The following is a 13,451-nucleotide window of genomic DNA, read 5'->3' as shown; positions in this document are numbered from 1 at the left end:
TCCAAAGTGTGTGCTGTTTTTGCTATTCTTTGCCATCCTGAGGTTAGAAAACCCATGTTTTCAGTGCAGCAGGCTGAGAAACGGGAAATTGCTATGAAAGCATAAATGTAAGAAAGCTGTTTTAATAATGTTTCCAGGGAAAAGGGTGAGTCACGGATTTAAAAGCAGCACTGTAGCTACGCGTAAGTGAAACAAACCCTGCAGTATTCTCTGCAGATTAAAAAGACATAGGAGTTTTCTCATGTAGAAACCCCAAGGGACTGTAGAAGTGGGGATTGATTACAGAACTGGTTGGTTATTAAGAAAGCAAACAGAAATTGAGGAATGAGAAGCCTCCTTTGATATATGTGCTGATAGGAGAGTGAAAATAGCCCACAATCAGTTACAGAAAATGTCTGCTTGGTAGTGGGATTGCACAAGGGAAACACGACAGCCTTTGCTCTCCTTTCCAAGTGAAATAGAGTTAGATCTTATCACTCAAGGCTTGAATTAATCATGGGAGGAGTATTACACCTGAAAGAAAGAGATCAAATTATAAAGGCAAGCTGCTACCTTAGCTCAGTGGAACTGATAAGAATGAGGAGGAATGAAAAGACAGGTCTGATTACGATTGAATTTAAAGTATCAGCTGTGCCTCAGGGGATGTTGCTGTTCTCCAACACAAATTCCAGAGGTCGAAATATGGTGGTGATTTATGCTCCTTCGGTTTAGTTTTCCTTCAATAAAGGAGCCTAGCTGGGAGCTTGGATTCTTTCAGAGTGTGTTAGCTGTGCCAAGATGAACGGCCTCGCAGCTGCTCTGCCCCCTTGGAAACTGCGGATTATAACAGCCCACTGAAGCAGCAGATAAGCTGGCTATTTGTTTTACCCTTCCAGTTTATGACGTTTATTTATTTTATATGTTTCCCCTTTAACCTCTCCTTTTTTTTTCCAAGGGGATTTTTACAATATGTAGAACTTGAATCGCTCAACTGACTTAGTCCACAAAATCCCATCATTAATTTCCTTTGATATTTTGGGGCATTTTATTATGTGACTTTGTCCTGACAAAAGGCAAATTTTTACCTGTCCATCAGTTCAGTGACAAGAAATGTTTTTCTTATTGCTGCTGAACGATGTATGTGCAAAGTGCAAGCAGCTGAGCTGCAAGCTCTCTGCAGTGCTAGATAGATTGTTGCTAGAAGCTGTTTCCTGATACCCTTTTATGAGACAGCAAAGAGAATCAGATGGATCCTCCGCCCTTCCTGATAATAAAGATTTTGAACATGAGGCAAAGTCAGCAAAATCTCCTTATTAAATGAAACTTGTTCCTAATTATTTGCTAACTGTTAGAAACTGATTACTAGACCAGGTCCGCTTTACATATCTTCATGGAATTTTTGATTGTATATGCATATTTTATATGTATGTGTGTGTATGTATGATGTTAACAGTATGTAGGGTTAAGAAAGGGTATGTATATGGCAAATAAGATTAGTAATATAAAAAAGTTAAATACTAAAAGGGTTTATCATCATAAGGCCTTTGCAAGGAATATGAGCTATTATCATTGGCAAAGAAATAAGTGCTCAGCAAATAGTAGCTGGCCATGTTAATCTAATGTAAATATTGAATCTGATAGAAAATATAGCAGAATATTTTCGTCATTTCTTTAGTTAGGTTTGCAATAACCCCCTTTGGAGGTGGATGTTCCACTTTGCATATACCTGGATCTAGATCTGTAGCTGAGTTCTGCCATTCTAAGAGCAAACAGTTACTGGTTTAGGAATGTAAATGAATTAAAATCCTATTTAGTTACCTATGCATAGGCAATGTCCCTGTAGTATTATACCAGCATACAGGTAAGAGCAATGTTAACTTTCTTGTTGTGGCATGTGGCTTAGTGAAAGATTTTTGAAATCGTTTATGGGGCACCATTGCTCCTCCAACAGTTGTAGGAATCTGAGACTGAGCTTCTTTAAATATTTTTCTATTCTACATATATTTTTCATTTCTAGTGTTGTTACTCCTGCTGCCAAAAGTTTAGTTGTTGCAAAGATACTAGAGCTCTGTTGTCCACTTAAAGGGCAGGGCAAATTATTCTTTGCTATTTGCAGAACTATAGCAACGGCCAAAAACTTAGGCAGGTTATTCTGCATGAGTAGACCAAGACAGTACTAAAGGGAACAAGCTGATACGTGTAATCAGCAAAACTTCAGAGTGTAGCACTGGTTTGGGGTCTCTACAGATTCTGAACAAAAGGACTAGATTGCCATATAAAACTGTGATGACCAGATCAAAGGTGAATGAGCAAGTTCCTGGAGTTGCGCGCTTGGCTGCAGTTCTTGCAATCCTGATCAAATCTGCCTTTTCTTTTTCTCCTTGGCTCAGGCAGACAATGCACGGGTGTTTGAGCAGAGAAAAAGAACCACTGAACACAGCTGAAGTTGCTAAGAGCACGCAGCAGAACTCCACCAGCAATGGGATAGCGCAGGGTGAACTGCTGCACTCAACCGAGGTGCTTCCAAGGGCGTCGTGACTGGAGGTCTCGGGGAGGGAACTCCCTTGGAGCGGCGGGTGCCTTCCCGCAATTGAGTTTTGCTGGATGCTTTTTGGTCCTGCTATTCCCCTACCTGTCCAAATCTCTAGCGTGGTGGTGAAAGTCTGCCTAAAATCTATGGGCCTGCAACTGAGCGCATCTTGCTGGCAGAGGTCCGTGAAACCATGTCAGAAAACTAGAGGCAGTGGAGGACTACGTGTGATAAGATCTACAAGAAATTCTCAGATGACTGCAGGTTATTTCTCCCATTTTCCCTAGCAGAACTCAAGAGCGCAGAAGGTGCAGTTGTAACCAGGAGCTTGAATAGCTGCCCAAAGTCATCTGGTGAATCCTCTTCTTGTCAGAGCGCTTATAGATGTTATCCATCACATCTGTAGGCTGGCGGAAGGGAAATAGCTTTGCGCTGTCACATCACCTGAATTCAACCTCCCCATGGTTAAAAGCAAGGGCACACAGGCAAGTCTGGTGTTCAGCAGTGTTTCCAGATGGATGTTTGTTCTCTTACACAGTTGCATCATGCAGCCACTTCACACCCTATAAATAAGCCCAGCTGTTTTTCAAGCAGTTCCTTTGGCCCAGGGTGAGACTGGTGACCACCCTGTGCCTACGAAGCAGCAGCTTCTCACCTTTTGCAAATGCTGCCTCTTCTCGATGAGCTCACTGGCCGCTTCTCAAAGGCCTTCCTTGCCTTGGGAAAGAGCAGAACTTCCGAGCGTACAGCCCCCCTGGAGTCCTGGATCCCTGGAACACGAAACTCCAGGGAGTTGCCAGTGCCAGCAGTTACTGCTAGACAGTGAAGCCAAGTCTGGGCTCGGCTGTTTGGCCACGAGGCTGGAGCAGCCGCGTGGGTGCGGAGCGGCTCCCAAGGACAGCGCTCGAGCGGGGAGCGCGGCTCCCTGCGGCTCCCTGCGGCAGCCGGCTCTGCCCGGGTCAGCTCGACCTCGGCCAGCTCGGACTGAGTGCTCAGGAACAGGGGCCAGGAGCAGGGAGGGCCAGCAAGCCCAAACGCACCCTCTCCGAGCTCGCCTTCTCGCTCGGGATGCTCCGCTGCTGCCCGCTGCCGGACCGATGACAACAGGAGAGCGGGAGAGCGGCTCTGTTGAGACTCTCCGTCAGAAGCAGAAGGGACAAGGACCCCTCCAAGATTATCTGGGCTTGGCTGTTTGCAGCCCTGGCAGCCCTGCAATTACGGGAAGGGCAGAGCACCCGCAGCCCTCGCCGGCCTGCCCGGGTCAGACGGGCCGCGGACTCTGTGTCCTTCCCAGCTCCCCATCCCTTGGGTCGCCGCTCGGTGCCTCTTCCTGGCCCGAGAGCCGCACGGTTCAAAGGACAACAGGCCAAATAATTTCCTGCCCTCGTCCGCAGTGTCTTCCTTTGGTTCCCTCGAAAGCCGTATTTCAAAAGCCTTAACGCTGCTGACGACATCAGCTTTACAAACAGCCTCCTGTCCCCTGCACACTGGGTGTGCAGCTGCCAGCGTCTGCGCTCAGCGCAGGCCCCTCGTGCTGCTCGTGGTGGGAGCTGCTCCGTGGCCGTAACCGCTCTGCCGCACAAGGACAAGGGCTGGAGCTCAGAGCTGCAAGGGGGAGCCTGGCAGGGAGCCCCCAGGGAGGGTTTTGCAGCTCTTCTCCAGCAGCCAGATCCGATGCAGGCCCCTGTATCAGAGCTGGACTGCAGAGCGCTCCTCCTGCTGCACCTCTCGCCATGAACCACCTCCTCTTCCCTCTCCCTGAAACGTCTCCTTTCCTCTGACACACCTGGGAGAGGGTTTGGCATGACAAGTTGCTGCATTGCTGCTGGCTGCGACCACATCCTCCGGGTCCCGTCACCTCCGCTCGCAGCGGAGCTGCCCTCAAAACTCCTCTGGAGAAACCATCCTGGAGCTGCCCTTGCCCAGCGCCGCCGGCGCTGCCCGCTGTGCCACATAACACGAGCGACGGCCACCGTCACATCCGCCTTTCTGGCCCCGGAGAGATAAAGCCCCCAAAACGGCCCTATTTCGCCACCCCTCTGATCCCGGGAAAGGGGAAGCTGCTCTCTGCAGCCTTTTATGTATTTTGATTTCTTGCCACATCATTATAGGATAATGCTAAGTGTGTGTTAACAGAAGAGCTGCCAAAGAGCTTTGAAAGGCCTGATTGTCCCTCGGCAAGGGAAATCCTCCCCCTTCCTGCCCTGGGCGCTTATCGCTCCAGCTTTGCCCCCCGTTCTTGCTGGCCAGAAGCGCAGTTGCCCTTTTGGTGTTGTTTTTTCTTTTGCTTATTTGTATTTATGACATTTCTGCTGAAAAGGGAACAAGAAAATTGGCAAAACACATGGAAAGAAGTGGCTCCGTGTAGCAATATTATGAGACAAGGCAGGCCAAAGAGATTGAACTATTTTTAGCAGATGTTAGCCATAAGAGAATTGTTATTATTCATTTACATGTGCGAGTGCCTTTTGATGATGAATTGATGGGAACATTCCAGCATTGCTTTTATACTGACATCCTCATAGCCAGATCTAACATGCGTCCAGGTAAAGGACACCAAACTGCTTTAGAATGGAGGCTGGCGACATTTTTCCAAGTTATCCCCAAACAGTACACTCGTCTCAATAATTTCCCAAAGCCTTGGCTTTCTCCGTTGTTTTTAGAATGAAGGATTTGAAAAGTTTTCCATATTTTGTCTTGAAGTGAAGCTTTCCCACCATCACTGGAGAAGCTTCATGTTTAAAGGAGATGAAAATGAGTATCAGAGGGAATGACCGACCATGGTCTTGTTCCATACGGTGGCAACATCCACACAAAGGGTTAAAGCAGCTCAGGAAAGATTGTTTTGGTCCTTGAATATTTTGCTGTGAGTAATGATTTAGGAACATAGTTTATTTATGTGACCTCTTTGATATGCCACAGATAAGGAAATCTCAGGAATTTGTGTTTTATGTCAGTCTGGATCTACAGGCTAACACACATGGGCAGCGCGTGCCGAGTTCCCTCACCGAGCGATACCGCACACTTCACTTTCTGAAAGGAGGATCCTCTGCACAGACTGGTGCTGGGGACACGGCCTGTGGTCACTCTTCTCATGCAAAGGCTTGGAGGCCGTTGCCGTTGGAGGTTCAGAGCCGCGGTGCCCGCGCGCCCCGACGCGCTCGCTCCGTCCTGCCGGCAGCAGCAGAGCCACAATCACCTGCAGCCCAACGCAGCCGCCTTCGGGGCGGTAAGGGCTCAAATCGCGGTCTCCTTGCCACATTTTTAGCCTCTCTGTCCTCTTCTAGCTGCAAAATCCACTAATTCCAACAACGCACATCTGTGTCATAAGCAAGTCCAGCTGGCAAAGGCGACCCAGGCCGGGCTTTGCAGCCTCTCTGCTCCAAACAAAAGGAGCTGTTAGTCAGCCAGACCGAGGTGCTGTGGGCTGAGCCCTTTCTAATTCTTTTGAACTTTAAAAAAAAAAAAAAAAAGATCTCCTATGTCTCTTTTAATTCTTTTGAACTACAAAACCTTTTATTTTCCTCTGTGGCTTTTAGAAAAAGCCTAACTGTTCCCAACTGCGGTTCCGCCATCGCAACTTTGAAGGTACTTGGTGGCTGCAAAGGGACTGAAAGGGGGCACAAGTGCTTGCTGTGAAGAGATTAGAAAATATTTGTCTCTTTCTGCAGATTAGGAAGGACGAGGGCCTCGCTGCCTCACAGCTGATGAGTAAGTGGCTCTGACGCAAAATGTTTCCTCCTTGGCTAACAAAATCCATCCCGTAACATTTCCCCTGTGCTGCTCAGATGTGCTGTGAACTGGGCAGCTGCCAGGCCGGCTGCATTGCTCATTTTTCTTGTGAAAATCATTTTTAATCCAGACTAGTGTCGCAACCCAGCTCATGCCGCAGCCCTAACAGCTGCAATTAGAGGGCAGCAAGGAGAAACGGTTGCAGAAAGAGGAGGTGACAGAGCGATGCCATCATGGACAGAAGTGCCCCCAGAGATGTCTCTGCAAGGGGCGAGGGTTTTGCAATTTGCTTTTTCTGAAGGTGCTGGTGGCAGCGTGATGCCTTGTTCCCCTTTGCCCTGGCCTGGCTGCACCTTCCTGCCCCTTTCCTGCTGCAAAACCCATGGATCAGCGGCCGGACAGATTCCCATCCGCACCCGGCATTCGCTGTCAGTAAGTGCGTTAGTGCTGGGGCAGGAAGGGGCTCGTTCCTACTCCTTGCAAATGCTCCTTGCTCTAATTAGGCAAAAAGCTGAAGGAAAAACAAACTTCATGAAGCACCGGGAGACCTCGGCCCTTTTACCATTGATTCAGGAAAGTCTTTAGTTTCTTTGACAGCCCAGCTGGAGGAAACCAAACCCAACATTCCTCATATTTCTAAGCAGTTGCTGGAGTGGAAATGGTTCTGTTGTGATATGAAACTATAAATCCCACATGTGATGTTTGGAAATGGGGACATCTGTGTTTGGTATTTGGAGAAATACCAAGGCGGGACTTTGTTAGAGCCTCTTGGATCGTGTTTATCCCTTATAGGGAAGCAAAAAGGGAAATAGCTTCTTGTTTCTTAGAAAGTCTACCAAGAACAGCAGACCTACCATATAATTTCTGTAAGATGTGTGAGCCTGGTATGGTTTTCTGTACTAAAAGAGTTTAATGATCCCTTTGTCTTAACCTGTTTCCATTTTCCCTCAGGGCTGAGGAGAAAATTCTTCAAATGAATGGAGAGGAAGGAAACCACGCAGGGAGGCTGTCCCCTCATTGCTGATGGACATTAGCAGAGCAAGTTGCTCCCCACATTCACGTGTGAGAGCACCATTGGCTTTGTGCTGCATCCTGATGAATTCTGCAGATTTTCACCCGTGCGAAAGCCTCCCTGTAGTTTGCTGGGAGGGTTATTGTGGCTGAGGACAGACCAGGAGACTCAAAGTTCCCAGCCTTTCTGGTTGGGGCGCTGCCTCTGAAGCCTCTCTGTGTTTGGCCATCGTTCTGCACCACTCATCCCCCAGCAAAGCAGAAAGTACAAAACATTCCCAGCTTTTGAGCTTTATCCCTCCCTGCTTTCCAGTTGCAGCAGCGCTTTCATTCCAGGGCTTCCTTCGCTGCTGGCCCTGTGCAGCGGCACCGGGTCTCGCTCGGTGCCCAGGCGCGCGGCGCGGGTCCCGGCGCGCGCGGCGTTCGCTGCGGCCGGCGTTCCCACACCAAACACGTGTGCGGAGCAGCCCGAGCGGGGCCACGGCTCCTGGCGGCATCGGAAAGAGGCGCCTTGGAGCTCACCAGGAGCGGCGTTAACCAGCGAGCGCAGCGGGAGTGGATTGCTGTTGAAATTAGTTCCCCCACGCAGATGCTAGTTCCCCTCTCTTATCTCTCATGTTAGCTCTCTACAGGCTTCCCCGTTTCCTCATAACATATTCCTGGAAAAGAGAGGGTGGGAACAGAAACACTACTTAAGGGCACTCTGTCACTTCCCATTGCTGCTGTGCGCAGGGGAGCAGCGACCGAGAGCCCTCCTGGTTTTCTGCACCACATACGGATCTTTCTTGTTGGATTAGAGCAAACCCTTGCTGCTAGTGACTGCCACATCAGCAAACACTGAAGAGCTTCTGCTCCAGAAATCAGGGTGTGGAAGAGGCAATATGCTGGATCAGATCCATCTGCTGGCTGCTGTGACGGTCCTGGGCGTCCTGGAGCAAGGTAGGGACCATCCTCTGGGCAGGTCCTAGCACGGGCTGCTCCAGCTACCATCTGCCTGCTGATTGCCTTGCACCTCCGCGCTCCCCTTCCGCTGCTGCCCTGCTTTTCAGGTAATTAGCCTGTTTTGTGAAATTCAACAAAATGAGTCTTTGGGACACCAGCCCTATAGATGTCCTCCCCCGGCTCTAGCATCCTAGCATCCTTTTAAAAAAAAAAGTTTTTTTTTTTTTTTAAAGATTTTTAAAAGCTAAAACTGGCAGCAACAAAGTGCATCTGAACCGTTCAATAAGTTCTATTGATAACAGCTGCTCTGTTAACTATGTGAGCAAGAAATCAGGTATCTGCTGGTTGTACAAGACTGCACTGTCCTTGTTTGACCGTCATTGGGTCCTTCCTTTTCTGCATCTGAGATGTTTCTGGGACATTTCCCCGGCTTTTGCTGCTGATGGGTGCTCAGTTAAGAGGGGGCTGCACTATCCACATCTGTCCCTGACAAAGTTCTGGTCCCAATAAGCAAAGCCAAATTCCTGATCCTTTTTCATTTTTTCTCTTTCACTGCAGCCTACTTCTTCCTCCAGGTGATCCATGCCAGGCGGGCGTTCGGCATTTCTCCTCCAAAGGTCTCAGGCCCACCTGAATTTGAGAGGATCTTTCGAGCGCAGTAAGAAACTTCTCTTGCAGGGCATTGTTTTAGACCTTGTGCACAACCTGCCCTGCAATGCCATTTGTTTCTGGCTGGAGTAATTCAGCAGTTACTCGCTGCCCTCAGGGTTACATGAATGAAACAGGGAGTCAGCCCTGGGACCGTGATGGCTCATGAGTCCTAAAGACACCGGCCATTGCTGCTAGAGACCACAGCAGAAATCCCTGCTGTGGAGAGAAGGGCTGTGAAAGACAGGGCTGCTGGTGGCTGGGCCTTGGCTGGGCCTTGGGCTGGGTTTAGGTGCAAGCTCCAGGCAGCCTCAGGACTGCTCTCAGCTCCACTCGCTGCTATGTACAGGCTCCTGGAGAGGCAGCCGGGATCCGGAGGGGATTGCTGGAATCCAGCATCGCTGTGGCGACTTTCGTGCCATGGATGCAGCTGCGGAGGGGTGCGTGGAGGGAGAGTTTCCTCTTTTGCCTTAGCTGAGCAGCACAGAGGGAACAGGGATCGCCGGCTCCGCTCCTGTGCCAGCCCAGAGGCCTCGTGCCCGTTGCTCTGGGGCGACAGGGCCCGGCTGCACGGACGGTCCGGCCGGCTCAGGGCTCTGCTCGCAGCCCACGTGCCGTGGCCTTGCCTGTACGAGCGGCACCTTCTCCTGGCTCTGTTCATGGGCTGTGGGGAGGACCTGGATGCTGAGACCCCGTCTCAGGACCTCGGGATGCTCCGAGTACCTCATGACACGACGCTGCCCTCCAGCACCCGGAGCTTTGGGCCCCTGACACCTCTCCAGCACTTCCCCCCACATCTATGGCTGAGCCCTTGTGCCTTGTTGTGTGGGGCTTGAGCTGCAGCACCTGGGGAGCGGCGCTGGGCATGGTCCATGGAGCCACTCGGTGTGCGCTGACCTGGGCATTCTGCTGAACTTCCTGCAGTCAGGGACTGGTCCTGGAGACCCAGGTCCTTCCACTGTCCAATTCCTGCAAATAACAATGGGAAGGGAACTGTGGGAAAAGGAGGAAAACTGGAGGCTTTTTAGGGAGGCATCGTCTCTTAAATGCAACAGTTTACAGTCTCCGGAAACTGCTGGAGGCGGGGGCAAGAAAAAAAGATCTTCCTCTTCTCCCTTGTTTACGATTTTCCTCTTTCTTGCCAGGGTGAATTCCTCCGAGTATTTTCCCATTTTCCTGGCTCTTCTGTGGCAGGCTGGCCTCTTCTTCCATCAAGGTGAGAATGGCCCGTTACCTGATTTGACCCTGGGTCTGTTCCCCTTAGCGCTGGAGCTGCTCACCTTCCAAACAACAAACTAGGCAGAAATTCTGTTCCTGACAGGACTGCGGAGCTGGGGGACACAAAACCTCTCCAGCTCCCCTGCTGGCCACCTGCTCAGCTTACAGCAGCTCCAAAAAGCCTTTGTATTTGGTCACTGAGATTTCTCGTCTCAATTGTAGGTCTGGCTGCAGCCCTGGGTCTGCTCTATCTCTGCTCTCGCTACTGCTACTTTACGGGATATAAAGCATCGTCATCGGAAAGGTAAAGACCTGCTTGAGTGAGCAGCAGCCCCCGGAGTTTCTAATTTGGGAACGTCATGGGCTTCAGGAAGGGGCTCAGGGCTCCCTTTGCTGCTCTGGCTGCTTCAGAGCCGCTGAATGACCCGGCCGCAGCTCGGCCCGAGCACAGCACGGGCCTGGCACACGCCTGGGGCCGGAGAGATGGATACGGAGCGAGAGCGGAGATGCTCCGAGCCCGCGTGGATGCATCGGAGCCTCCGGGCGGGAGCGGGACCCCGTGCAGGGGCAGCCAGGGGCTGCCATTGCCCACGCTGCTCTCCCTGCTCCCTGGGGAGGTCCGTGCCGGCCCCGTGCAGCCGCTCTCAACACCCGCTCTCTCCTCCCAGGCTCGCTCCCATATACTTCAGCACCGGAGTTCTCTGGGTCCTCGTGGCAGCGGCAGCCCTGGGCCTCTCGCATTTCTTCCTTGCTCACTACGTGGGCCTGAATGTCCTGCAGCTCCTCACAGTGTGACGGGTGCCTCGGTCCTCGCAGGTGTCCTCCGAGTCCTGATCTCGCCGTGACAGGCACCTCGCATTGTCCCTAGTGACAAACGCACCTTGCTGGAGTTTCAAACACCTCCCTCCCTGCTGCTCAGCGCTGGCAGGCAGCACTGGGGTATTTTGGAGGTGCTTCTCCCTCCACGTCTGGGCATTTGTTTGAACGCAGCTGTGGGCTGGGGTGTAACAAGAGAGGCGAGGGATGAACAAGGGTGGCCACAAACATATCGATGTCTGGGCCGCGCGAAGCACCTGCCTGCAAATCAGCAGCGCCAAAGGGAGTTGGTTAATGCCCTTGCGATGGGTCTTAGCTATTGCCCATGGGTGATAATGTAAATCACAGTGAGCAAACCTATAACCACTATTGCATATACTGTTTTGAATATTGCTATGCCACAACATGTACGAGAGCTGCTGCCAATAAAAGGCACAACGCTTGCTGAGCTGTTTTCCTCCGTGTGGGTCTGCGCCTAGCACAGAAAGAAAACTTGACTGCGGGCTCAGAGCGCTGCGCTGCCGCCTCAGTTTCCCTGCCGGGCAGTGTGATGCAGGCATCTCCATCTCCCCTGGGAGAAGAGCCCGGAGCTGGGGCAGCAAGAAGGTGATTTTCTGAGGTGCTGAACCCTGGGACTCGGGGCTGGTTTCCTCTGGAGCAGCAGCACCCTGCACCAAACCCCTGCGGGGGTGCTTGGCCAGGGGCTCAGCCCTCCTCCAGTCTATTTTTGCTCCAGAGAGCGAAAACTGCTGAGACCTTAACCCTGATCTAAAGCCTGCCTTCCTCTCCTCCCTTCCCTACCATCTTATCTCAGATGGTAGGAACAAAGAGAGACTTTGGCGGAAGCAATTAACTTTTTGCATTGTTTCCATTTCCTTTCCCGCATTCTAGCTGGCACAGCAAAGCCCCGGCCTGCTGCCCTCTCCAGCCTTGGCTGGGTAAGTTGGCAAACGTTGCAGGGAAGGTTTCAGTCCAAACAAAAATAACCAGCCCGCTCTCATCTGCCTAAAGTTTCCGGCACAGTGAGGACCCGTCTTTGCAGGATCCCCTGATGCCACAGCCATGTAAACACCACAGCGTTTTCAGCAGCTTTGGTAAAACCTGGGAAAGGCTGGGTAGCGTTAAACTGTGCCTGAGCAATCCGGCTGCCCTCCCCGCTACACAAAACACCTTTAAAAACCTCAGGGAGCAGCAGCCAGGCTCTGGCCACCCTGAAAAGTGCTGCTGTTGTGGGGCTTGTGTCTTCCCCACGGCTCCCACTTGCCATCGATCAAAGATGTGGTGCTACGAGGCCACGGATCAAGGATGCAGTAAGAAGTTCCAGGCTTTGCCCAACTGAAAATGCTGCAGCTGCATGGTGTGAAGCACTGGTGCTGTATCGACATGCACTGCCCACTTCGTAGCTGCTCCAAAAACATCGAGGGGTCACATTTGTGCCGGCAGTGAGGTGGGATATTGCCTGTCTGCTGTACCCCAGGACTCTGCAGGCAGAGGCATCACCAAGCAGCTACAAAAACCTCTCCGTGGGCTCTGGTATGAGAGAGATGCAAGAGCCCATCTGAAAGGGCAGCGCTGCCCCGTCACCCAAACCGGCGCAGGGAGAAGGTGGCCGCTGTGCTGGCTGAAAGGCTCGGTGCCGCCGGCGGGGAGGACGTCTCTGCTTCCCGTCCTCCCACCACCCTTGCCCAAGGATATTGCCCTCGGGCTGCAGGAGCTGGCCACGGGCTGGGGCAGTGGCCCTGCTCTCTCCCGGGTCAGCTCCCGTTTGCTCTGGGACAAAGCAAAGGGCCAGGCAGGGGGAACAGCGGGACGGGCGGGAGAATGAGCGATGTGCTGGAGGCACGTGCTCCTCCATGCCAGAGCGGAGAGACCCGCAGCTGCAGTGTCCACCACTAAAGGATGATGAATGAGGTGTGGGGAAAGCCCAGGCCTCGCCTCAACATGCTTGCACACATGCCGGCTGCACCTCTTGAGTTGCAATTAAGACGATTTCAGCTTGTGGTTTGCAGTTTGCCAGCCCTCCCGCGGCTCTGCTGCGGGTGAAGGTACTCGCGTACACGGAACGGCGGCCGTTTCCCTTTATGCCCGTACCCCTACTGCGATAACGGGCGCGTCCCTTGGGGAGGCGGCAGCCGGGAAGGGGCCGCCGGGTTTCCCGCTGTCGCCGCGCGAGGCGGCGGCCCCGGCCCGCGCTGCCGCCCGGCGGCGCCTCGCGAGATGGCGCTGGCGGCCCGCGCGGCGGCCCCGGCGCAGGCCTCGGAGCGGCCGGCGGGCCCAGCCGCGGCCTCGTGCCCGGCGCTGGGCGCAGGCGGCGGCAGCGGCACCGCTCTGCGGCCCGCGGGCGCCTCGGCCTCGCTGCCTGCCCCGCGCGCCGGGCCCTGGCAGCACCCGCGGGTCCAGCGGCACCAACCCTCTCGCTTGAGGTTTCGCCCATGCTGAGGTTACTGGGGTGGGAAAAGCCGGGATCCTCGCTCAAATCCTCCCGAGCCAGCTTAGCAATGACGCAAGAGCCCCTGCGAGTGCTTTACAGACTCCTGGACTCCTTCCTGCTTCCTCCCCCGTCCAGCCACCAGCA

At 52.7% G+C, this 13,451-nt stretch overlaps 1 protein-coding gene across 1 annotated transcript; it reads left to right on the top strand.

Moving 5' to 3' along the window:
• The first annotated feature begins 8,097 nt into the window (after positions 1-8,097).
• Positions 8,098-10,855, top strand: LOC104571334 (leukotriene C4 synthase). The gene is made up of 5 exons (XM_010218424.2): positions 8,098-8,191; positions 8,753-8,852; positions 9,988-10,058; positions 10,283-10,364; positions 10,729-10,855. The coding sequence occupies exons 1-5, from the start codon at positions 8,134-8,136 to the stop codon at positions 10,853-10,855; spliced, it is 438 nt and encodes a 145-aa protein (XP_010216726.2). The 5' UTR covers positions 8,098-8,133.
• The last annotated feature ends 2,596 nt before the right edge of the window (positions 10,856-13,451 follow it).

This window comes from Tinamus guttatus, unplaced genomic scaffold, assembly GCF_059628265.1.
Source record: "Tinamus guttatus ecotype Peru unplaced genomic scaffold, ASM5962826v1 Tinamus_guttatus_pri_ptg000710l, whole genome shotgun sequence".
NCBI lineage: Eukaryota > Metazoa > Chordata > Aves > Tinamiformes > Tinamidae > Tinamus > Tinamus guttatus.
The sequence above is the reverse complement of the archived record's forward strand: the minus strand, read 5'-3'. Positions and strand labels throughout refer to the sequence as shown.

What these genes read in the sequence shown, in the direction of transcription:
- LOC104571334 (XM_010218424.2), top strand. Translation starts at nt 8,134, where the DNA reads ATGCTGGATCAGATCCATCTGCTGGCTGCTGTGACGGTCCTGGGCGTC. An exon ending in TGGCCTCTTCTTCCATCAAG is followed by an intron (nt 10,059 to 10,282) that starts GTGAGAATGGCC and finishes TCTCAATTGTAG; the next exon opens with GTCTGGCTGCAGCCCTGGGT. An exon ending in AAAGCATCGTCATCGGAAAG is followed by an intron (nt 10,365 to 10,728) that starts GTAAAGACCTGC and finishes CTCTCCTCCCAG; the next exon opens with GCTCGCTCCCATATACTTCA.